Source organism: Manis pentadactyla, chromosome 12 (assembly GCF_030020395.1).
Source record: "Manis pentadactyla isolate mManPen7 chromosome 12, mManPen7.hap1, whole genome shotgun sequence".
Lineage (NCBI taxonomy): Eukaryota > Metazoa > Chordata > Mammalia > Pholidota > Manidae > Manis > Manis pentadactyla.
In genome coordinates this window covers 81426493-81452853 of record NC_080030.1, presented here as the reverse complement: position 1 = coordinate 81452853, position 26361 = coordinate 81426493, and the positions used below count along the sequence as shown (strand labels likewise).

At 38.2% G+C, this 26361-nt stretch overlaps 2 protein-coding genes across 4 annotated transcripts in view; both read right to left on the bottom strand.

Annotated features, from left to right (window-relative positions):
* LOC118913774 (cytochrome b5 reductase 4) overlaps positions 1-1961 on the bottom strand; it is a 94134-nt gene extending 92173 nt beyond the window's left edge. The window contains exon 1 of one of the 3 annotated variants that reach the window (XM_036888013.2): positions 1709-1961. In XM_036888013.2, the coding sequence (XP_036743908.1) occupies positions 1709-1783 (75 nt within the window). In that variant the 5' untranslated portion in view covers positions 1784-1961. The remainder of the gene's footprint in view (positions 1-1708) is intronic. The other 2 variants (XM_036888011.2, XM_036888012.2) reach the window with 2 other exon arrangements.
* A 2090-nt stretch (positions 1962-4051) lies between these two features.
* RIPPLY2 (ripply transcriptional repressor 2) overlaps positions 4052-26361 on the bottom strand; it is a 32332-nt gene continuing 10022 nt past the window's right edge. The window contains exons 4-7 of the mRNA XM_057489235.1: positions 8084-8419; positions 7846-7924; positions 7487-7551; positions 4052-4308 (exon numbers count right to left, since the gene is read on the bottom strand). Of these exons, the coding sequence (XP_057345218.1) occupies positions 4161-4308; positions 7487-7551; positions 7846-7924; positions 8084-8419 (628 nt within the window). The 3' untranslated portion in view covers positions 4052-4160. The remainder of the gene's footprint in view (positions 4309-7486; positions 7552-7845; positions 7925-8083; positions 8420-26361) is intronic.

The window sequence follows — 26361 nt, the reverse complement described above, 5'->3', positions numbered from 1 at the left end:
GTTACTCCCATTTATCCCTGAAGAAACTGAGACTCAAAGAGATTAAGCAGTAGAGTTAGGAAAAGAATCTGGGTCTTTGTCATTCAAAAATCTATGCTTTTAACAATTATGATATGCAACCTCTACAACTAGTTTTTATTTTCTCAGTTTCTACCCACTGTATACAATTGTGACTCAGCTTCTACCATGTTCAAGATCAGCTTGTTTCCCAAAGGAAAAAAAAAGTCTGAATTTCCCTTTGAATTGTATGATAATCTTATTTTGTTTTCTTTTTGGACTCGACTCATGTTTGCCATCACCACCTGTGGAACTTTGTCTTTGCCTCGAAGCTCTCTCCTTTAAAAGGATCCTGAGAACGTGGTTAGTAGTTTTAATGGAGAAAAGCAGAAAGTCTTATATTCTACTTCTGCAATTCTTCCTTTGGAAAGCCTGTATTATTCAACCATTAAACTTAAGGAAAGAAACGGGTCAAACATCGAAGAGGAGGGAACAGATAGTCAAATGGATACCTGGATGCTATTTGAAGCAGTAAGAGAAATGCCACAGCCAGAGTCACTATTACATTAAGCCTATAGGGTCCAACATTTCTTTACCAGCTTCCTTTTCAATGAAATGCAGATGACAAAAGCACCCACTTCATGGGATCATTGTAAAGATTAAATGAGTTAATACATACATGTTAAGCACTCAGAACACTTAGAACATACATGGCCATCCGTAAGTACTGAATTAATCTCAGCTATATTATTATTATTATAGTTGGAGCTACAGAATTCTGAAAAGCTAGGAAAAAGCTACAGATCCCTGGCCCACAATTCTTACCTAGAGTCAAACTCCAAGTCTAAGTGCAGAAAAAAAGAAAAAGTGCGTGAAGGTCCTAAATGATGCTAGGAGCCAAGAGTCCAGAAATTAAAAGGTAAAAGGAGTGACCCAAGTAAACAAGTTTCAAAAACAAAACATGAAGATGTGGTTACACAAGGAATTAACGAGAAACAGGAACAAGCAACATTCATGTTGCAATGAACACAGGAGACAATATCATTAAGTTTATAAAATATAAAATACATTTTGCATTACACCTGTTGCTAACAGTAACTATGTCTAATCAAAACTTAGAGGAGTATTATAAAAGCTTCAGTCAGCAACTGATATTAGTAGAAAAGGCAGTGATAAAACAATCAGGTACCAGAGGCAGAAAGAAAGGAATTATGACTTGAAGGACTGTATGTAAACCTAACCGGAGTATTGCAGACGTTTGTTCTCAATTCCAATCTACCCTAGTTCCCGAATCCCCACAATGTCCAACCTTTTCCTTCTGCTAGGAGGAACCCCTCTGAAATGTGAAGAACAAAAAACCCGGAGACGAGGACAGGTTGAGGAAAGGAAGCTGTTACTGAGCGTTCCTATGATAGGGCAAGTACAGCGTCTGGCCCTGCCACATACAACTGAATTTAATTCGCGGGAAAAGACTTGGAGGAAGGGAACTGACTTAACAGATAAAGGGATGGAAAACAGACGAGGCAGGTGAGAGGGAGGGAGGTCAGGGGCGCTCGAGGGCAGCAGACGCAGAGGATCGGAGAGACACGGCCAGCAAGGGCAGGAAAGAACGACAGCTCGAGAGCGCGCCGAAGGAGGGACGCGAGCGTGGGAGCACAGAGGGCCGGCGGGAGGCGGGCGCGGGGCGAGACCAACCGTGTCACCCGCTTACCTTGCTGCGCCCCCCGGAGGCGACCCGCTGCTGCGACCTGGGGGCAGGGAAAGCCTGGGAAGGGACGTTCAGCATTCTGGACCCCTGGTCTGGCCCTGCCCGGGGTGCACCGCGGGAAAGGGCCGCTCGGCTCAAGCCCCCTCGGGTAGCTCCCCCGGCTCCGGCTGCGGCCGGGCAGAGGCCAAGCCCCCTACCCACTTCCGGGGTCGTCCAGGGTGAGGCGCGCCGTGACGCAACACGTCGGGGCTGCGGAGGGCGGAGCCAACGAGTCCGGCGGAGCGTCAGCCCGGGAGGAACCAGGGAAAAGTACGCATGCTCCGTTAAGTCCAGCTCCCGCATTTCAGCACTGCAGAGAGGTGACAGCTATTTCGAAGCAAAGAGTGAAGCTGTTCCTTAGCCTTGGTGCTGACAGAACCTAAGAATTCCTAGACTCCAGTTAGCCCAGAACACAAGTGTCTGTTTAGCGCTACAATCACTCTATTTGAAATACGGAATAAAAATAACACTATCAAAACTTTTAGATTTCTCCTCTAAGGCACCAGACTAAGGACAGAGAAACTTTAAGAGTTAAGATGTCAAAATACAGCCACTCAAGCGAGGTGAAGAAAAAAACTTCACTCTTAAGAACCCTGGCTAATGACTAACGAATGAGTCGAAAACATTAGTGAACTCTCCTTCTGCTCCATTCACCGACTCAGAAGTTCTTCCTCATCTAACTTCCTGTCTTCCCATAAAGATACAGAGAATTGTGTACTGATGCAGCCCACCCGCAAATGTAGTGAAGAGCTACATTTAATTAAGAGTCAGATAGGTTTAGTTTGGGTGCCACCCTGCGCATAAGAAATGAGCAGCCTTATTCAGTATTTTAGCATCCTGAAGCCTCATTTTCCTCGTCTGAATAATGGGTGTTAGTAAGGATCAAATGAAATGTCATATGTTAACTACTTAATACATCGTCTGGCTAGTCATAGGCACTCAATAAATGGTGGTTCTTCACGTTATTCCAACATATTAATTAAAGAGGCACAAATACTTGCAGATAAAACACCAGTTCCTAATGCTCAATGTCCAGATTGGTGAACTAGTGGGTTTTTTGAATATCCCTTGGGGAACACACACACATCCTGAGAGTAAAAACCAGTCAAAGGAGAAAGTTTTCAAAAGTATAGTTCTAAATAACTTTTCCCATTCTCCTTCCATTACTAATTTTTCCTGACTCTGAATCATGGTTTGAACTTGCTCTACTTCAACTGCTTGTCCTTAAAGTGCCTGTAAATCCTATTTGTAGTAACTCTTCAATTAGGAGGAAAAGTATGTGAATAAATGTAGCCCTTCAAGTAAGAGGTATTTCTAACACGTAACCATCTCTGAACTTCATCTCTGACCATTATAATTCTGGAATATTGGAGGCACATTTTCTTTTGCAATTGAAATGCTTATTGTGAAAGGATTGTATCTGAGCTAAAAGAACTACATGACCGTACGTCTACTCTCTTACCTTTACCTTGCAAGGTGTCCCTGTTTTCTCTCATTAAAAGATGATGTAATTTTCTGTATGTCTAACTTAAAAAAAGCTAATCACTGAGAATTTCTTATTCCACTTCCCATGAGAAAATCTTGATAAGAAAATATCAAGAGCAGGAAACTAGAACAAAGGAAGGTCATGTTGGAGAATGTTTCATACCTGCCAGATGTCTCCCCCTTGGACAGACATGGAAAAACACTATCAAATTCTGGCTTTGGGGCTCCCTTTTTTTAGACTCCATGTAAGTCATGTCCATTTAAAAGTATGTTTTTATTGTGGGGATCACTCAATGAAGCATCATAATTATTGAATACCTATACTGTTTTACTACTGGATTTAAGGACAGCAGAGGAGTGTTAAATTGAGAATTACTTGACTTGTCATGCATTAAAAATTCTTAAAATTTAATAGTCCTTACATTGATTCTCATTCTCAATTATAAACAATGATTTAAAGTGTGTTTTACCATCTGCTAAGAAATACATAATAATAATGTGTGATTGGTAACAGACAGTGACTTTCTTCATTATCTAGTAAGATAATATTTATCTGTAAGTATGCCATCCAATGGAGACCAGTAGGAAATACCAGTTGTTAGAAGATTCAGTCTTGGACTTTGAATATCATCATTCTTTGCAAAGTTATAACTAAAGATAAATTTGTAATTTGATGGAGATCAAAATTATCTTTTTAAATCCCCAAATGTTTGCAATACAATCAAGACATTTATAAATGCACCTATTTTTAATTTTTAAACCTGAATTATAGTACAGGGATAAAAAAGGCCAAACTACCATAATAATTACAAAATACTTCATTTTATTAATAACTTATATACAAATAAATTAGTTTAAAAGGATTACGATACATTTGTACACTAAATTTAGATCCTACAAGCTTTGAATGTCATCAAAGGAACTAATCAGATTAATTTTCACATGTCAGCTCCTCAATCTCATCTTCACTATCAGAATCTTCATAAAATGAAATTGTGGCTTGAATTGGAAAACTTTTCAGAAGAGCTTCTGCTTCTTGATATAAGTAATCATAACACTTTGATTTTGGCCAAAATAGTCTGAAAGAAGCAGACAACAATACACTTTATTTATTGCACTTTCAGAATCTTTATACTTGTGAAATGTTCAAATTTTAAGAGCTCCATATGTCTAACAATTGACTTATGCATTTAGATAGAGATCTAAAATCACTAGATCACTGCTTTCATTGCGTCTACTTGCCAAAGTACATAACTGGTTAGTTATTTTAAATTCTTTATCCAAGTTGTAAATTGGATCAAATAAATTCACACTAAACCCTTTGTGAGCATAAGATCAATATTTAGCTTACTGCAGGCATTATGGATATGTTTATTCTTATAAAATACACAAGAAGGTTTGTCTCCTAATTCCCAAGTTGCATTGGAAAAAAAATGAATCCTACCACTACATTAAAATTCTGGTGATAGATAACTTTATAAAGACAACAAAATATGTATCTTATACAAAGGCGGAAATCACCTAGTATTTTGTGTACAATTCACAAATTTAACTCTCAGTTACAGATATAGCCAATGTAAGTTCAGAAAAGTACAAGCAATATTTTTACAAGTTTGTTCATGCACTCAACACTTGAGGTATAGAAGGGCAACCTGTGTCCCCAGCCTTGATCTCATCTCTCTCCTCTTTCCTCGAACAACTACATTTGGGAACACCATATTAAGATATTTAGAATAATATGGTTTTATACAAATAATTTGCATGTTAAACATGATTACATCAGAATTTCAAATTTCTGACAAATACTAATCTTGTAATCTGGTCTTCTATTATTTTTCATCCAAGGAGAAGAAAAGAAGAAGGATATGGCTGAATCCCCAACCGCAGTGCAGTCATTCTAGTGCAGAGCAAATAGCCCGATACCCATGACAGTGGTTCTGACAAAGAGAAAGCTCCTAAATTACACGTTATGTTCAGTATATTCCATTTTAAAAGGCAGAAAAGTAAGTAAATAGTGTACAAATGTTTCCAGCCAGATGGTAAAAAAAAAAAAGGTTTATAATTTTGGTGCTTAAATGACTATCAATAATTCAGTAATTCAATTAATATTTTAGTGATCTCTTTTGCCAGACAGAATTCATAATTCAAAAATGAGTAAATCATGGTCCCTACCCTCAAGGAGTTGACAGTTGATGAAAAAGAGCAACACCAGAAACACATGATACTACTCAAAACAGAAATTGATAAAAATAATAAATGTATTTTTATATGTATATATTTAATAAAAATAAAATAAAATAAGTGTAAATAAACTGCTACAGCAGTTCAGGAAAGAAAGGAATTGCTTATATAGGAAGCAATTGGTTTTCTGATGTGTAACTCCAACTGCCAAACCCAAAGAATGTTGTTCAATTGTTATCACACTTCCCAGAATCTTTCACGATCATTTTTCTTCCAGGGACTTCATACTTTCTTGAATTCTCCCTTGTTCTGAGTGATTCTCAGTCTGCTCTGTGGAGCTTTCTCTCTGTAGAAGTTAGATGGTGGTCTTCCACCCTGTTTTACCAAGAGTGCACGTCTCTCTTCTCCCGCTCCCCTAGACCTGATCAGCTGCCATGATTCCCCTACCTTTCATTTACCAAAGGCTCTCAAGTCTATCTGACTCTTGACCCCTAACCTATATATGCAGCTCTCTACTGAGCATGTCTATTTGGATGAGCCATAGGTACATTAAATATGATAAAGGGAACATTGGCTTCATTATCGTATTCCCCCAAATTGTTGTAAGCCCAAATTTCCGCTCTATTACAACAACACTTACCTTATCACCAGCCACAACTGTGGGAGCCATTCTCTTTACCTCTGTACCTAGCATATCCAATACATTATAATCTTAATCTATTTTGCCACCTAAGCATTCCCCCAAATTCACCCAGTCCCTTCTCCACTTCCATTGCCTCAGAATGATTCGTTATTATTTCTTGCCTAAATTGCAGTAGTTTTCTAATTTCACTTTCAGTGCTCTAGCTAAGCCTAAATACCTTTTCCTTCCTTAGTGATTTTTCTAAAATATAAATCAGACCACACTTTTCTTCTGGTTAACATCCTTGGAGTAAACCTCAATATTATCTACAGAATAAAGTCCATGGGCTCGCAATGCCACATACGGGGTCAGGACAAAACTCTATACCAAGGTGTACTAGATCTAGCCTCTGTTGTCCCTGAGCAGAACCAGTTTCCCATATCCAAATTCCAGCTCCCTGATGCTCCTAGAAGGAGCCATGTTGCCCTGTGACTCTTGTTTTCCCTGTGCTCCCACCTTTGTCACCTACCATCCACCTAGCTAACTTCAAGGCTGCACCAGGTAACCACAGTCTGGTGATTAAAGCCTGGTGGATACACACTTCCCTGACCCTTCCCCACTCCTTCTGGCAGAGTAAAGGCACTTCATGCCCTGTACATACTTATTAAACTGACCAAACTAAACTATTACAACATTTACCAAGAGGCTGTGATTATTACTTTCCTGTGTCCTTCACTACTGCTAACATATGATAGGAAATTAGCATGTATTAACTACTATGGTAGGAAATTAATCAATATATATTAACTTTGTGTTATTTATAAAAACACACATTTTACAAATATCTTACAGCTCTTCACTTAACAGCTCTAAAGCAAGCACACTGCAGAATTAACCTTTCACTGAATAAAGGTACAAAGAATCTTACTTACAGAAAGGCTGACTTCCTGGGGCTAGGAACAGTAAACTAGATGCTCATTGTTATGACAAGTAACTTTTGATCATTTCTATGATCCTTAGTAATCTTTAGGGTTTCATTAGGTTTCCACATTCTCTTACATACCAAGCTCGATTTGCTGTAAAACTGCAACTGTGAACACCATTCTTCCTTCTGATTTGCAAGAGAATAAGAATATATGCACACTCTGCCTTGTATGAAGTCAATTGGGTCAACACTAAAAAAAAATCCTGTTTTTCAGGCACTAAATGTCATTGTTCTATTTTTGCTATACCATACACTTTCCTTCTTTGCATTAAGTGTTTACTAAGTGTGCACTGATTAACAGTTCTCAGTGACAGCGTGAACTGCATTTTTCAATTGGATGAGCAAAGGACCTCTGAACTGGGAAGATAAAGTAACCGTGATAGATTTTCCGAGAAAAACTGCAGGACCGCTCCCGGCTCTTCCCTGCAGCTGCGGGAGACGGAGACCTTCAGGGAGGCCGGTCACTCACCTGACTGGGTGTCTGTACCGGGAAAGCTTTCCTGAGACTACGAACGTTCCGGGGCCATCCGGCATCTGGGGACGAAAGTAGATGCATCGAAGTTTCACTCACCCTTTGAGACCTGCACAGGCGCGCGACCCAGCGTTCCTCGCGCCTGCAGGGAGTGTGACCTCAGGGGTCTCAGCGGTCTCGCTCCGGCCAGACCCGTGTGTCCCGATCGCTCTGGAGGACACCCTCGCTGCATGGGCAGCCCGAGGGCCTCCGGTAGGGCCATCTTAGGCGCGTGTTCCCCCTCCCCCGGGCCAGCCTACTGGTCCTGGTCGGCCATCTGCAGCCCTGGGAGGCGCGGCCCCCCGAGGCTCACTCACCGCCTCCGCGTCGGGGCTCGGCGCCGCCGCCCCCTCCCCGCCTCGGGCGTCTGCCCACGGCCTCCAGAAGCCTGGCAGTCTGCGGGGGGAGCACAGAGCGCGCGGTTGAGACGTGAGCGCGGAGCCCGGGGAACGACAGCAACCGCGCGGGGACCCTGCCGGGGCGCGCGGTGCGGGGCCGCTGGGAGGAGCGGGGGCGGCGCGCGGCGGGAGGGCCCAGGATGCGGGGGCGCCGTACCCGGAGTCCGCGCCTCGGCGCCGCGGCTGGCGGTCGGGGGCCGCGGGCTGCGGGCGGAGGCCGGGCGCGCCCTCCGCGTCCCGGGGCTCTGCGCGCTCCGGGGTTTGCATGTCGCGGCGGGGCTCGGTGGACGGCCGCCAGCTGGCGGGCGGGCCTGGCCTCTTCCAGCCTCCGGACGCTCCACCCAAGCTTATATAGGCCCCGCGGGCTGCCGCGTATTTAGAGGTTCGCCCCTCTCCTCCTCCCTCCCTCCTGCGGCCGCGTAGACCGAAAGGCTGAGCGCGAAGACCCGACGGGCCGAACCCCGGGCGTGAACGCGTGTAACTCCCAAATGGCCTGGGCAGGGGTTTGTCAAGCGAGCGTTAATCGCTCTTCGACACATGGCCGCGGGGAAAAACAACATTCCCCCTAGCAGCCAATTTCCAAGTGAAGAGGCTGGGGGGTATAAAATTAAACGATTGTACACTTTTTGTGTATTTCTACAAAAGGGCCAAGTGGCTGGTAATTGCTGCAGTCGCCCTGGTCTGGGGACTTTTTGGCCTTTGTAAATGCAGCTGGTTCTGCATCTCTACTTTAAAAGCTGGGATAAGAACTAAATTAAAAGTAATAGTCCTAATTCCTCTTCTGGCAGAATAAAAGATGGGGGAAGGAATGGACTCCTTACGAAAGGAATATCGGGCCTTTTTTTTTTTTAAAGCATTGGCAAGAGTAGCTTCATACACTTGCCTGTTATTATTTGAACATAATAAAAAATTAAAAAGTGGTGAATTATAAAAGACTGAAAGTTCCAGTCAAAAGGGCCAGAGATTGGAGCCATGGGATTTGGGCATACAGCTCTATATTATTTTCTCATGTCTTTGTGATTTTCTCCAACATCTTCTCAGTGTTTTCTGAAGATAGGTCTTGAGTTTCATCTATACACTTCTGTCACTACTTGACATTTTTTCAGTTAGTGATAACTAGGAAATTCTTCTGTGGAGTCGGGGTGTGTGTAGAATAATAATGAAATCTTGACCATTATGATAAGAGGGACAAGTTAGTCGACTTCTCTGCACCCTTGTTTCTCTTAAAGTTACCCTTCACTTACTACAGTGGTCCATTAAACTTGACAAAAAAGGTTTTCCTTCAAAGGAAATATAACATATAAGTGTCTTTTTTCCCCAAAATGGTTTAAATAATAGAGTTGAACTTCCTCTTAAAAGTTGGAGATGAAAACTTTGTGAGCTGTAGTGTCTCTGCTATTTGTTGAATTACTGCATAGGGAAATTATCCTTCTAATTAATACCTAAGGGTCTATAATGATCTTCCCAGCAGGAAGGTGAGATATGGTTTGCTTCACATAATGAAATCAGTGAGGAGAGGTACCTAATGGATGTCTCAGTGCCCTACAATTTTGTTAGACTAAATAAAACTTATAGAGTGCTTGCTACAGTGGCTGACACATAATAAGCTCTCAGCAAATTAAAAAAATTTTTTTAAAGTGTATAAGCCCCTAACAGATACTTAGCTATCTGATGAAATGACTTATCATTTCAGTTCCATAAGCCATCTTTTAAGGTGTCTCCAATATCTATGTAGTGTGCTTTCCAGACATAACGGTGAAGAAGATATCTTCCATCCTCAAGAGGAGTACACTCATGTGACCTATGGCTGTTACAATCACCACATAAGCAAAGATTTTTAAGAAGCATCATATTCAATAACAAAAGCACATTTTAAGCAGAGAAGTAGTACTAGGGAGGACAACCAGGAAAGCCTCTTTACAGTAAAAGAAACCTAAATTGTGATTTCTAGACATATCAGTCAAGAAATAATAAGTCTGTGTGTGGTGGTGCAGGAGTCGGAGGAGAAGGAACAATGTTCACTGGGGTTAGATTTTGCTGAAGCAGAGATGTGGCTAAGAAGCTAGAAAGGGCTTGGACTGTTAAGAGCCTAATATCATCATAAGGCATTTTGGCTTTATTCTGCAAGCAGTGTGAAAGATTTTAAGCAGGAAAGTGGAATGTTCAAAATTTCATTTTATAAAAACTTACTCTGGCAGCCATATGGAAAGCCGATACCAAAAACAAGGAGATCATTTACAAAGTCACTGTAACAGTTCAGACTAGAGGTAATGAGAAGACATGGTCTTCATTTACGGATGTGAGCTGACAGAGCATTTTTCCTCTGGAACATTGGAGGGAATAAAATTAATATGTTTCAAAAGACTTAATAACATGTAGGTGGAGACAACCAGAAATATGAGGTCTGGAGTTCAGTAGAGAGTTTAGGGCTAAAGATTTTTTTTAATTAAGGTATCATTGATATACAATCTTATGAAGGTTTCACATGAGAAACATTGTGGTTACTACATTCACCCATATTATCAAGTCCCCCTGACACCCCAGTGCAGTCACTGTCCATCAGTGTAGTAAGATGCCAGAGTCACTACTTGTCTTCTCTGTGCTACACTGTCTTCCCCATGAGCCCCCCACACAATGTCCAATCATAATACCCTCAATCCCCTTCTCCCTCCCTCCCCACCCCTCCCCTTTGGTAACCACTAGTCCCTTCTTGGAGTCTCTGAGTCTACTGATGTTTTGTTCCTTCAGTTTTGGTTCATTGTTATACTCCACAAATGAGGGAAATCATTTGGTACTTGTCTTTCTCCGCATGGCTTACTTCACTGAGCATAATATCCTCCAGCTCCATCCATGTTGTTGCAAATGGTAGGATTTTTTTTCTTCTTATGGCTGAATAATATTCCATTGTGTATGTGTACCACCTCTTCTTTATGCATTCATCTACTAATGAACACTTAGGTTGATTCCATATATTGGCTATTGTAGATAATGCTACAATTAAATTAGGGGTGCATATGAATTTTTGAATCTGAGATGTTGTTTCCCTTGGGCAAATTCCTAGGAGTGGAATTCCTGGGTCAAATGGTATTTCTATTTTTAGTTTTTTGAGGAACCTCCTTACTACTTTCCACAATGGTTGAACTAGTGTAGGAGGGTTCCCCTTTCTCTGCATCCTTGCCAGCATTTGTTGTTCCTTGTCTTTTCAGTGTTGACCATCCTAACTGGTGTGAGGTGATACTTCACTGTGGTTTTATTTGCATTTCCCTGATAATTAGTAATTATTAGGGGCATCTTTTCATGTGCCTATTGGCCATTTCGATTTCTTCTCTGGACAATTGTCTGTTCATATCCTCCATCCATTTTTTAGTCAGGCTATTTGCTTTTTGGGTGTTGAGATGTGTGAGTTCTTTATATATTTTGGATGTTAAATATGTCATTTACGAATATATTCTCCATACTATAGGATGCCTTTTTGTTCTACTGATGGTGCCCTTTGCTGTACAGAAGCTTTTTAGTTTGATGTAGTCCCATGTGTTCATTTTTGCTTTTGTTTCCCTTGCCAAAGGAAATGTGTTCAGGAAAAAGTTCCTCATGTTTATATTGAAGAGAGTTTTGCCAATGTTTTCTTCTAAGAATTTTATGGTTTCATGACTTACATTCAGGTCTTTGATCAATTTTGAGTTTACTTTTGTGTATGAAGTTAGACAATAATCCAGTTTCATTCTCTTACATGTAGCTGTCCGGTTTTGCCAACAACAGCTATTGAAGAGGCTGTCATTTCCCCATTGTATATCCATGGCTCCTTTACTGTATATTAATTGGCCATGTATGCTTGGTTTTATATCAAGTCTCTCTGTTCTGTTCCATTGATCTATGGGTCCGTTCTTGTACCAGTACCAAATTGTCTTGATTACTATAGCTTTGTAGTAGAGCTTGAAGTTGGGGAGCATAATCCCCCCAGCTTTATTCTTCCTTCTCAGGATTGCTTTGGCCTAATGGGGTCTTTGTGGTTCCATATGAATTTTAGAACTATTTCTTCTAGTTTGTAGGGATTGCATTGAATCTATAGATTGATTTAGGCAGGATGGCCATTTTGACAATATAAATTCTTCCTATCCATGAGCGTGGGATGTATTTTCATTTGTTAGTGTCCTCTTTAATTTCTCTCATGAGTGTCTTACAGTTTTCAGAGTATAGGTCTTTCACCTCCTTGGTTAGGTTTATTCCTGGTATTTTATTCTTTTTGATGCAATTGTGAATGGAATTGTCCTGATTTCTCTTTCTGCTAGTTCATTGTCAGTATACAGGAATGCAAAAGATTTCTGTGAATTGATTTTGTATCCTGGAACTTTGCTGAATTCAGATATTAATTCCAGTAATTTTGGGGTGGATTCTTTAGGTTTTTTTATGGACAGTATCATGTCATCTGCAAACAGGGACAGTTTGACTTCTTTCTTACCAATCTGGTGCCTTTTATTTCTTTGTGTTGTCTGATTGCTGTGGCTAGGACCTCCAGTACTATGTTGAATAAAAGTGGGGTGAGTGGGCATCCTTGTCTTTTTCCTGATCTTAGGTGAAAAGTTTTCAGCTTCTCGCTGTTAAGTATGATGTTAGCTGTGGGTTTGTCATATATGGCCTTTATTATGTTGAGGTACTTGCCTTCTATACCCATTTTGTTGGGAGTTTTTATCATGAATGGATGTTGAATTTTTTCAAATGCTTTTTCAGCAACTATGGAGATGATCATGTGATTTTTGTCCTTTTTTGTTGTTGTTGATGTGGTATATGATGTTGATTTGTTTTTGAATACTTTACCCTCCTTGCATCCCTGGAATAAATAGAACTTGATCATGATGGATGATCTTTTTGAGGTTGCTGCTGAATTCAGTTTGCTAATATTTTGTTGAGTATTTTTGCATCTATGTTCATCAGGAATATTGGTCTGTAATTTTCTTTTTCTGTGGTATCTTTGCCTGGTTTTGGTATTAGAGTGATGCTGGCCTCATAGAATGAGTATTCCCTCCTCTTCTACTTTTTGGAAAACTTTGTCTTCTCTAAATGTTTGATAAAATTTAGGTGAAGCCATCTGGTCCAGGGTTTTCATTCTTAGGTAATTTTTTGATTACCAGTTTAATTTCATTGCTGGTGATTGTTCAGATTTTCTGTTTCTTCCTGGGTCAGCCTTGGAAGGTTGTATTTTTTCTAGAAAGTTGTCCATTTTTTCTAGGTTATCCAGTTTGTTAGCATGTAATTTTTCATAGTATTCTCTCATAATTCTTTGTATTTCTGTGGTATCCTTAGTGATTTTTCCTTTCTCATTGCTGATTCTGTTTATGTGTGTAGACTCTCTTTTTTTCTTGATACATCTGGCTAGGGGTTTTTCTATTTTGTTTATTTTCTCAAAGAACCAGCTCCTGCTTTCATTGATTCTTTCTATTGTTTTATTCTTCTCGATTTTATTTATTTTTGCTCTGATTTTTTATATCTCTCTTTCTACTGACTTTGGGCCTCATTTGTTCTTCTTTTTCTAGTTTCATTAACTGTGAATTTAGACTGTTTATGTGGGATTGTTCTTCTTTCCTGAGGTAAGCCTGTATTGCAATATACTTCCCTCTTACCATGGCCTTCACTGCATCCCACAGATCCTGCAATACTGAATTACTGTTTTCATTTGTCTCCATATATTGCTTGATCTCTGTTTTATTTGGTCATTGATCCATTGATTATTTAAAAGCATGTTGTTAAGTCTCCATATGTTTGTGGGCATTTTTGTTTTCTTTGCATAATTTATTCCTAGTTTCATACCTTTGTGGTCTGAGAAGCTAGTTGGTACAATTTCAATCCTTCTGTATTTACTAAGGCTCTTTTTGTGGCCTAGTGTATGATGTATTCTTGAAAATGTTCCATGTGCACTTGTGAAGAATGTGTATCCTGCTGCTTTTGGGTGGAGTGTTCTATAGATGTCTGTTAGGTCCATCTGTTCTAATGTGTTGTTCAGTGCCTCTGTCTCTGTACTTATTAATCTGTCCTTGGGAGTGAGTAGAGTGTTGAAGTCTCTGATAATGAATGCATTGCATTCTATTTCCCCTTTTAATTCTGTTAGTATTTGTTTCACATATGTAGGTGCTCCTATGTTGGGTGCATAGATATTTATCATGGTTATAGCCTCTTGTTGGACTGACCCCTTTATCATTATATAATGTCCCTCTTTGTCTCTTGTGACTTTCTTTGTTTTGAAGTCTATTTTGTCTGATATAAGTACTGCTACTCCTGCTTTTTCTCCCTATTAGTTGCATGAAATATCTTTTTCCATACCTTCACTTTTAGTCTGTGTATGTCTTTGGGTTTGAAGTGAGTCTCTTGTAGGCAGCATATAGATGGGTCTTGTTTTTTCATTCATTCAGTGACAGCATGTCTTTTGATTGGTGCATTCAGACCATTTACATTTAGGGTGATTATTGACAGATATGTACTTATTGCCATTGCAGTCTTTTGATTCATGGTTATCAAAGGTTCATGGGTAGCTTCTTTATTATCTAACAGTCTAACTTAACTCACTTGGTATGCTATTGCAAACACAATCTAAATGTTCTTTTTTTCCCCTTCTTTTCTTTCTCCTTCATTCTTTTTATATTAGGTATCATATTCTGTACTCTTTGTGTCCCTTGACTGACTTTTGGGGTAGTTGATTTAATTTTGCATTTGCATAGTAATTAATTGCTCTACTTCCTTTATTGTGGTTTTATTTCTCCTGGTGACAGCTGTTTGGCCTTAGGAACACTTCCATCTATAGCAGTCCCTCCAAAATACACTGTAAAAAATGGTTTGTGGAAGGTAAATTCTCAGCTTTTGCTTATCTGGAAATTGTTTAATCCCTCCTTCAAATTTAAATGGTAATCTTTCCAGACAGAGTATTCTTGGTTTGAGGCCCTTCTGTTTCATTACATTAAATATGTCATGCCAGTCCCTCTGGCCTGTAAGGTTTCTGCTGAGAAGTCTGATGATAGCTTGATGGGCTTGCCTTTGTATGTGATCTTTTATCTGTCTCTGGCTGCTTTTAATACTCTGTCATTATTCTTGATCTTTGTCATTTTAATTATTATATGTCTTGGTGCTGTCTTCTTTGGGTCCCTTGTGTTGGGAGATCTGTGCACTTCCATAGCCTGAGAGACTATCTCCTTCCCCAGATTGGGAAGTTTTCAGCATTACCTCCTCAAAGAGACTTTCTATCCCTTTTTTGTCTCTTCTTCTGGTACCCCTATAATGCTATTATTGTTCCGTTTGCATTGGTCACACAGTTGTCAATATTCTTTCATTCCTAGAGATCCTTTTTTCTATCTGCACCTCAGCTTCTTTGTATTCCTGGTCTATAATTTGTTTTTCATTTACTGCTTCTACTTCATCTAATCTGTTTTAAATCCCTCCATTTTGTGTTTCATTTCAGATAGTGCATTTTTACAAGTTTCTATCTCTTTCTTGAATTCCTCTCTGAAGTCTTGAATATTTTGCTGTAGCTCCATGAGCATGTTTATGATTTTTATTTTGAAGTCTTTTTCAGGAAGATTGGTTAGTTCAGTGTCACTTCATCCTCTTTCTGGTGTTTTTGGGATTTTGGTTTGTACCAGTTTCTTTTCTCATTTCATATTTGTAATAACTTGGTGTAGGTGGCGCCCTTTAGTGCCCAGAAACTTTACTCTCTGGAGCTGTTCAGTCCCTGGAGCAATGGCGGGGGTTGCAGGCAAGTGGTACTGGTGCCTACCAGGAGGAAAGAGCTCTTTAGTGCTTCCCAACTGCAGTGCCTGCCTCCACTGCCAGGGCCAGTGGGTCAAACACAGGGAAGAGTCTCTATACTGTGCCCTTGTAGCTGCTGTAGTCTGGGATGCCCTCTAGCTGTCTTGGTGCAATGTCAGGTGCAGCATGCTTGTGAGTCAGAACCAGCTGGAGGAAGGAGCAGCAGGCTGTGTATCGTGGTTGGAGGCCTTGTAGTGGCACTGCCAGCTGGAGGGATGGAGCGCCTGAAGCTCCTGAAAGTTCCCAGCCTGCTGGACTGAGTGCACCCATACAATTTTTCCACCTGTCCTTTCTCCTGAGCAGCAAGCTCTGTGCAATCCTTGTCTCATTAGCAGCCCTCTTGCTGTTGGGAAGTCTCTCAGAGTGCCTGCCTGTCTTTGTCCCAGAGCAGCCGGTTTGGGGTACCCGTTTTCCACAAGCAGCTGGGATCTCAGTCTGTCCAAGTATTCCACCTGTCTTTGCTTTCCAACCCCACCGATCCTCCAAAGCACCATGTAAGGTAGGTTTGTGCTCCCAAAGCAGATCTCCAGGGCTGGGTGTTCAGAAGTCCTATGCCTTCACCCTTTCCCTGATCCATTTCTCTTCCATCCCCTCCATGAGCTGGGTTGGGGGAAGGGCTTGGGTTCCACTGGGTTGTGGCTTTGATACTTTACCCTTTTCCATGTGGTTTGCTCTTTTCCCAGATGTAGGCAGTCTGTTGCAGCCTTCTTTCCTGTTGCTCTTTCAGGATTAGTTGTATTTGCTATATTTTCACATTATATGTGATTTTGGGAGGAGGTTTCTGTCTCACCTATAACATCGCCATCTTTAAGTCAGTCTCTAGGGCTAAAGATTACATTTTGGGAGTCATAAGTGAAGAAGTGATAATTAAAACTGTAGGAATTGATTTGTTTTACCAGAGAAATTTTGTAGCTCAAGTACAGGACCAAGAACAGAGCTCTGGTTAGCATCATTTGGTTGTAAAGTTAGAGCATATGTAAAAAAAAAAAAACACGGAATGGTGAATGTAAGAGAAGGTGCATTTGTAGAGCAGGTTTGGTGGAAATGTGGGACGAAAGAATTCCAACAAGCAAGAAAAGGTCCAAGGCATCAAGTACCATCAAGGGGTCAAACAAGATAAGGACATGAGTTCCATGAAGTCTGTGATTAAGGGGTTATAAATGGCTTTAAAACACCATCTTAAGTATATAGACATGAATGTTTGTTTTACAGTAAGTTGGGCGGTAGAGGTGAAAAAAATAAAGAACAGTAAATTGAGGCTCACCTTTTGAGAGAAAAAAGAAGGGAAATGTTTGAATCAGTAAAGGGTTTTATTTTTAGGGTACAAGAGACTGGAGAATGTGTATAAATGAAGAGAGGACTATGCAGGAGAGGCCTCTAGAGAGAAGTGGCTGGTTGATGGCTAATGGGCTGCTAGGGGGAAGGGAAAAATGAGATCAACAGCCCTGGCGAGGATTTGCATGCACTTGGAGAGTGTGCATCAGTGATGACAGTAATCCAGGTCTGGGAATATTTGAGAAACAGTTTAATCAAGGTGACTAGGTCTGGTGTGGAGAAGGAGGGTGTTATGTGATGATGAGACATGTATCTGATAAAACATCAGTTGTCATAAAATTGCAAAAAATAGTGCATTGCTAGAAGAAATAAAGGAAATCAAATTAATAAAAATTGCTAATATTTATACTTGATCAAGTTTAGGTAAACTGAAAAATAGAATATGGATTATTAAGGCTAGAAGATCTTAAGTCTTTCATTTATGTATTTATTCCATTTATGCCACCTATTTATACAGATGTTGAAGCTCATTTCCAGTGTGCCAAGGCTAATGTAACTTATTTATGTTACATTTTAAACTTATTTTAGAATTCTATATGAGTCCCACAGTGCACTTAAAATTTACTTTTTTACTGATGTGTAATTGACCTGTATTAGTTTCAGGTGTACAACATAATGATTTTATATATATGTATACTGGGAAATAATCATTAAAATAAGTCTAGTTAACATCCATCATCACACATATTTACAATTTTTCTTTTATTTTGATGAGAGCTTTTATGATTTACTCTATTAGCAATTTTTGAATCACCAATACATTGTTATTAACTACAGTCACTAGGTGGACACTATATCCCCAGGACTTATTTGTTTTATAGCTTGAGGTTTGGCCACCTTCATCATTTCACCCCCACCCACCTGGTCCTTGGCAACCACCGATTTGTTCTCTGTTTCTATGAGTTTGATGTTTTGTATCTATGAGATTCTGCATATAAGTGAGATCATACTGTATTCATCTCTGACTTATTTCATTTGGCATACTACCCTCAAGGTCTATCCATATTGTTGCAAATGGCAGTATTTCTTTTTTATTGCTTAATAATATTTCACTGTATATATACCACAGTTTCTGTATCCATTCATCCATAGATGGACACGTAGGTTGCCTATGTATCTTGGCTCTTAAAAATAATGCTTCAATAAACATAGGGGTGCAGATATCTTGTCAAGTTAGTGTTTTCATTTCCTTTGGACAAATACCCAGAAGTAGAATTGCCAGATGATATGGTAGTTCTATTTTTAATTTTTTGCAGAACCTTCATACTGCATACTGCTTTCTATACCAGTTTACATTCCTACCAATGGTGCCCAAGGGTTCTCTTTTCTCCACATCCTTTTCAAACTTGTTATTTTTTGTCTTTTTGATAGTAGCCATTCTAACCACTGTAAGGTGATATTTCATTGTGATTTGGATTTGCATTTCCTTGATGGGTAGTGATGTTGAGCACCTTTTCATGTACCTGTTGGCCATCTGTATGTTTTCTTTAGAAAGTGTCTATTCAGATCCTGAGCTCATTTTTAATCGAATTATTTGGGGGCTTTTTGGTATTGTGTTGTATAGGATTTTTATACATTTTGAACCCTTATCAGATATATGATTTGCAAATATTTTCTCCCATTCAATGGGCTGCCTTTTCATTTTGTGGATGGTTTCCTTTGCTGTGAAGAAGCTTTTTAGTTTGATATAGTCCCACTTGTTTATTTTTTGCTTTTGTTTCCTTTGCTCTTGATCTCATACCCAAAAAATTATCACCAAGACCAATGCCAAGTAGCTTACCAATGTTTTCTTCTAGGAGTTTTATGGTTTAATGCCTTGTGTTCAAGTCTTTAATTCATTTTTAGTTGGTTTTGTGTGTGATGTAAGAGAGTGGTTAGTGGTCAAATTTTGTTCTTTTGCATGTGGCTGTCCAGTTTTCCCAACATCATTTATTGAAGAGACTGTCCTCTTCCCTTTGTATATTCTTGGCTCCTTTGTCATAAATTAAGTGACCATATATGCATGGGTTTGTTTCTGGGCTTTCTATTTTGTTTCTTTGATCTATGTGCCTTTGTTTATATAAATACTGTTTAGATGACTACAGCTTTGTAATATACTTTGAAATCAGGAAACATGATGCCTCCAGCTTTGTTCTTACTCAATATTGCCTTGATTCTTCAGGGTCTTTTGTGGTTCCATACAAGTTGTAGGGCTATTTGTTGTATTTCTCTAGAAAATGCCAGTGGAATTTTGATAGGGATCACATTAAATTTGTAGACTGTTTCAGGTAGTATGGACATTTTAACAATATTAATTCTTCCAATTCATGAGCTCAGAATATCTTTCCATTTATTTGTGTCATATTAAATTTATTTCATCAGTGTTTTATAGTTTTCAGTGTACAGGTTTTTCACTTCCTTGGTTGAATTTATTCCTAGGTATTTTATTCTTTTTGATGCAACTGTAAGTGGAATCATTTTCTTGATTTCTCTTTCTGATTGTTATTAGTGTATAGAATTCCAACTGATATTTGTATATTCATTTTGTATTCTACAACTTATTGAATTCATTTATTAGTTCTAAGAGTTTTTACAGGGTTTTCTATGTATAATATGATGTCATCTGCAAATAAAGACAGTTTTTCTTCCTTTCTGACTTGGATGCCTTTTTATTTGTTTTTCTTGTCTAATTACTCTGGTATGACTTCCAATTCTGTATTGAATAATATTGAATAAAAGTAGCAAGAGTGGGCATCCTTGTCTTGCTCCTGATCTTAGAGGAAAAGCTTTCAGTTTTACACCAGTGTGTATGATATTAGATGTGGGCTTCTCATATATGGTCTTTATTATGTTTCAATGCCATTTCCTTTATACCCAATTGTTGAGAGGTTTTTTTAATCATAAATGAATATTGAATTTTGTCAAATGCTTTTTCTGCATCTACGGAGATGATCATATGAATTCTATCTTTCATTTTGTTAATGTGGTGTATCACATTGATTGATTGATGGATGTTGAACCATCCTGCATCCCTGGAATAAATTCCACATGATCATGGTGTATGATCCTCTTAGTGTATTGTTGAATTCAGTTTGCTAATATTCAGTTGAAGATTTTTGCATTGATGTTTACCAGGGATATTGACCGGTAATCTTCTTTTCTTTTTAGTATCTTTGTCTGGTTTTGGTATCTGGGTAATGATGGCCTTATAAAATGAACTTGAAGGTGTTCCCTCCTCTTCTATTTTTTTGAAGAGTTTAAGAAGGCTTAGTATTAATTCTTCTTTGAATGTTTGGTAGAATTCACCAGTGAAGCTATGTGGTCCTGGACTTTTGTTTGCTGGGATGCTTTTTTTTTTGTCCTTATAAATCCTTAAATTTTAAAATGGTAAAGGAGTCAATTTTTTATTGTTATAATTTTTTAATTGTTTACTGTCATCATTGATTGCTATTTTTTTATTAAAGTATCACTGATATACAATATTATGTTGGTTTCAAATACACAACACAGTGGTCCAGCAGTTACCCAGATTATCAAATCCTCCTCTCCTCCAGTGCAGTCACTGTGTACCAACATACTAAGATGTTACAGAATCATTAACTGTATTCCCCATACTGTACTAGTGTCCCTGTGACCAACCTATATCATGATTATAAATTATTGTGCCCCTTAGTCCCCTTTCCCCTTTTCCCCAAACCTCTCCTCAACCCCTCCCTGTTGGTAACCACTAGTCCCTTCTCGGTGTCTATGAGTCTACTGCTGTTTTGTTCCTTCTGTTTTACTTTGTTTTTATATTCCACAAATAAGTGAAATCATTTAGTATTTGTCTTTCTCCACCTGGATTATTTCACTGAGCATAATAACCTCTAGCTCTATCCATGTTGTTGCAAATGGTAGGATTTGTTTTCTTCTTATGGCTGAATAATATTCCATTGTGTATATGTACCACATTTTCTTTATCCATTCATCTACTGATGGACACTTAGGTTGCTCCCATATCTTGGCTATTGCAAATAGTGCAGCAGTAAACATAGGGATGCATATGTCTTTTTGAATCCAGGATCTTGTTTTCTTTGGGTAAATTCCTAGGAGTGGAATTACTGGGTCAAATGGTTTTCTATTTTTAGTTTTTTGAGGACCCTCCATATTGCTTTCCACAATGGTTGCACTAGTTTAAATTCCCACCAGCAGTGTAGGAGGGTTTCCATTTCTCTGCAACCTCACCAGCATTTTTGTCTTTTGTTATTTCTTGTCTTTTGGATACTGGCCATCCTAACTGGTGTGAGAGGATATCTCATTGTGGTTTTAATTTGCATTTCCCTAATGAGTAGCGATGTGGAGCATCTTTTGATGTGCCTGTTAGCCATCTGTATTTCTTCTTTGGAGAAGTGTCTGTTCAGGTCCTCTGCCCACTTTTTAATCAGGTATTTGTTTTTTGGGTGTTGAAGTGTATGAGTTTGTTGTATATTTTGGGTGCTAATCCCTTATGAGATGAGTCATTTATGAATATATTATCCTATACTGTCGGGTGCCTCCTGGGAGGCTTTTGATTACTGATTCGATCTCCTTAACACTAATTTGTCTATTTAGATTTTCTATTTCTTCCTTATTCATTCTTGGCAGATTTATGTTTTTAGGAATTTTTCCATTTCTAAAATATGTGCTTTTTATAACATGTTGATTTGCTTTTTATAACATAACAATGAGGTGGAACAATATATAGAATCTTTTAGGATAAAGAATATAAAAATCTTGACTCATTCAGCAAGTATTTATTGAACATTTACTATGTGCCAGGCACTGTGCTAGAAGCTTAGGATGTGTTACTGAACAACACAGAGAAAACCCCTTACTTTTATGCAGCTTATATTCCAACAGACATTCAAATCACCAACTTTTATAATTTATTAAAGAAATTATTATAAGTTCAGCTTACACTGCATGGTGCATGTGTTCCTAACCTGCTTTTTGTGTTTTTAATTTTTTATTTTTGCATGACTATACGATGAGAGAAAAGAAGCATAACCTGGGGAAGGGATGCTAGGTGATGATTCCTGAGAAGGAAGAATGAAATATAGCAAGACTACATAAAATCAAGGGATATGTACCTCTTTATTACCCAGAAAATAATAACCAATGGAAAGGAAACTCAGAATTAGGTCCCAATTTTTAATGTAACCTGATATTGCCCTGCTCTTTTTGATGGACAGAATGACCTCAACTAGGATATGAATTATTCTCTACTTAGAGACTGAAGTGAGAAACAGAAGTGTGAAGGAATGAGGGAAATATAATGACTCACATCTGCTATTGACACCATGTGACTCCTGAATAATGCCAATTTTGCTTGTACAAAATAGAGCCAGTCTCAGTTTGTATAGAGCCCCTTTTGTCCATGGCTTCATGGATATTATTTAAGGAAAACTGAAATATATGCCCAATTATCTAGGCATATTTTTAAATCCCTTTTAAAAAGATTGTACATACAAAATGTTCTCCTTTCTAGGAAAATTATATCTTTGTGTCTGAATGCCAGCAGTCAAATACGTTAACATTTTTGGTATCTTATTTATATTATATAATTACATTTTCATGCCGAAAAGTTGTGAAAAATGCTATACAAAACCCTAAACATAATATATATGATGGATCTTTTTGCAGTGATGGAAATATTCTGAAATTGGATTGCAATGATGGTCGCATGACTCTGTAATTTTCTAAATGTCATGCACAATTAAATGTATAGCTAAAATGGGTGAATTTTATGGTATGCAAAGTATAGTTCAATATAAAAACCAAATATGACCTTAAAGGATTGACTCCTAACCACTTTCAGTCTGGGCTTGAAGAACTAATCACTGCAATAAGAACTGAGCCTATTTTAAATGTTTGTGATTTGTGGATTTTTCAAAACCTGCATCACTGTTGGAAAAAGTGATCATTATAATGTCTATTATAACTTTAGAATTTGGGTTCAAGTATATATTTACACTGGTCTCTGGGAAGTTCTAGGTAGTTTTACTGCATTGCAGTCTCCCCAAGGTTCCTCATGAATGTTATTTGTGGTGATCAGAGCATGTTCTTTAAAAAAGATGGCATTGGGTCTGCAGTAAGGATCTAGGCCTCCAGACAACCGAGTGCTGTGGCAAACTATCTGTCAGGTCTTTCAGTGAAGTCTCCACTATTGCTGATTTGCCAAAACCAAGGACATCATCCTGAGGCCATTATAAAAGGAGCATTTGCATCACTCTAACTTGAGATTGAACTAAAGTGCAAGCAAGTGTAGTCAAGTGACTAGGAATTTAATTTTGTCATAGTAGATACAGTATGAATTAGTAGATTAGTATGAGTATGTTCTAAACTTACTAGTTAGCTTAAAAAAACCTCCTATTTTCTTTACAATTGTATTGAAACTTCTATGTTCCACATTTTATGCCAATAAAATCTCATTTGACATAACCGATTTAATACACATCTAATTTAATTTTGAGGATCATATTCTTAGTGAAAAGTGACATTTCTAAACTTCAGGCATTTGAAAATCTTCCCAGGTTTAAGATAAAGATAACAGTTGTGGTAAAAACTGACTTAGAATTGAGCTGAGCTAGCCTGTGTTGTTTTGAACCAAAAAGGTGCCCCCAGATGGCTCAGAGAGAGATTTAGCAAGTTTGTGCTAGTCACACTCATACATGGGAGTATCTCCACTGAAAACAGCAAGATTTCATTGTACCCCTCAAGTAACTTTCTTCCATGGTTAATAAAACAACAAAGTATAATATTTAATGACAAAAATAGTCCGTGCTTTATATTGTAATTACAGTTGGCTGAATATTATTTAAGCCATAATGAGAGTTCATAAGAGGTTGTTCCACTTAAAAGTATATTGAAGGTGTAAAATATTCAACTTCCAAAATAATTGACGTTTAGCTTTGGAAAAATAAACTATTATAAGTTCTTGTGGGTTTTACATCTAGACATTTCTAAATTACTGTGTCAGCCCCAAATAGGTTAATTTCTCATGCTTAATAAAGTATATGAAATAAAAATACAATATATAAAAAATGTGTCCATTTGATATAAAAGGAGATTGATATGTCCCATTATAAAATTATATTTTACCATGTTTTATCACACCTGACATCTTATGTTAAATGTCCATTAGCTATACAATTTTAATATCCTATATTATTAAATATCAATGGCCAAAATAGAAGCAGCAAGATTTAGTTTAAAATTTTTCTTTCAGAATATAACATTAAATAGATGATTCAGGAAAGAAAACTAGATTCAGTTAAATAGTGCCAGGCACAGTATTAAGCTTTGAGCATACAGTATAGAATAACACCAACATGTCTTAATTACAAGCACTCCTAGTGCTTATACTCTAGTTGGGAAGCAGATATTGAACAAATAATGAAGGTGATAATTACAGATCTGCAAGAGTGCTTCAGACAGAATTAGATGTCTGATTTAATACAAAGTAATTGGAGGAGGCCTTTTGTGAACAGCATGATCAAGGAGGCTCTCTGAAAAAATGACACTGAAGCTGAATCTTGGACGAAAAATGGCCAAGTATCCTTTCCTAAATGATCTATAAATCATTCCTTGTATAGTCAGATCATACAAAATAATAGAAGAAAATAGCTGCAGCTGGCTCACACTACCAGTGGGAGGCCAGACAGCTGGTGCGCGGGTTGCTCCAGAGAAGCAAGGGCATAGCGAGTAGTATGTTCTGTATTTGTTTCTGAGCTTTATTAATTACTTAGAGAATTAGTTGAATCATAAATGGAATTTATATTCCTTAGATATGTAAATGACTCCCAGTTTAATGGATAGCCAAATTTTAACTGAAAAGTATTAAGTTTAAAAGGTGTGACACTAAAATATGTCAGCAGCAATACATACATGATCATTTAAGTAAGGAAACAAAGGTATGGTAGTATAAAACTGAGTAGAATTGGCTTTTTGTTGTTATTGAATGAAATATATATGGGGATTTATAGAAGACTACAAGCTAAAAATGAACTATTAAATAAGACTTAAGAAAATGAGACTTTGAACATCTTTAATGCTACTAGACATCCATTAGGTGCTCAGTGATTACTGATGAATTGAAAGAAGGAAAACAGACAATTGTATCCTTTATGGAATGTCTCTGAATTTGATCTATTATCCCATAATAGTCTCTGTCATGGTTATTACAATGAGATATTTCAGTTGTCATGATTTTGCAAGCACTTACTGGTTGCCTATGTCATAGCTGTTCCCCACCCCTATTCCCACTCCCATTCTTGCTAAAGAACCCCAGTTTTGTGCAGATATCAAGAAGTCAGGTGCTTTTGAAAAGCCATTCCTTCCTCAGACACAAAGAGAGAATCATGATTGGTCTTGCCAGTGATTGGTTTGAAAAGTCAAGTGATCCAATTCTGATCAATGATATTTTAGAAGAAGTCTGTGTTATGGTGGTAGGGTGATTCTGGGAAAAGTATTTCTTGTTGCCTAAAAGAAAAACATGGAAGGAAATATGCTAGTCCTCCATGTTCTACCTCTCTATCCTGTATTTACTCTGAGTATCACGATTTGGGGCTTATGAGAGCTTATATGAGAGATCCTGAAACTGGCAGGTTAGAAGGATGTGAAGATCCTGGAAACATTTTGATGCAGTTGAGACTATCAAGTAACCACCTGTGGAAATATCCAACATCTGGGTTTATAATATGAGAATATGAATTTCTTATTTCAACCTCTTTCCAGGTGATTTTAGTTATTGACAGCTATATGTATCTTCATTCAGTGACTAGTTCTATTCTCAGGTAGTATTCAACAGATTAACTGAATATTATTCTTTTGTAATTCGAATATGTAGTTAATTTGGTGTGTCAATATAGATATGTCAGACTACTCTTACCAAGCAACTGGATGAGTTTTCACAGTGCAGTGTAGGTAAAAACAAACTGTTATCACAATCTCATTGATCCTTAAATTTTTCAGTGTAGAGAAAGTGCTATTTAATAATTCTCTTTCAAAAGATTAAATTGAAATTTAACAGAGTATTATCTAAGGCAATAGTTCTTCAGTCTATTGACCTGAAAAAAAAAACAAAAGAGCAAACTGTCTTACAAGCAAAATGAATTTATTTGGGAATAGCAGATAATCTCAATTTGGGACAAGCAAAAACAAAAAAATTGGATGCTCTGCTTTGCATTCAGTCTAATGCAATATGTTGTCTTAATTAAAGTGCATGGAGTTAATCCAATCTCACACAGATATGTTTGGAAAAGAAAACATTTTGTGAACACTTAAGTGCATTCTGGAGATTCCCCAGAAATC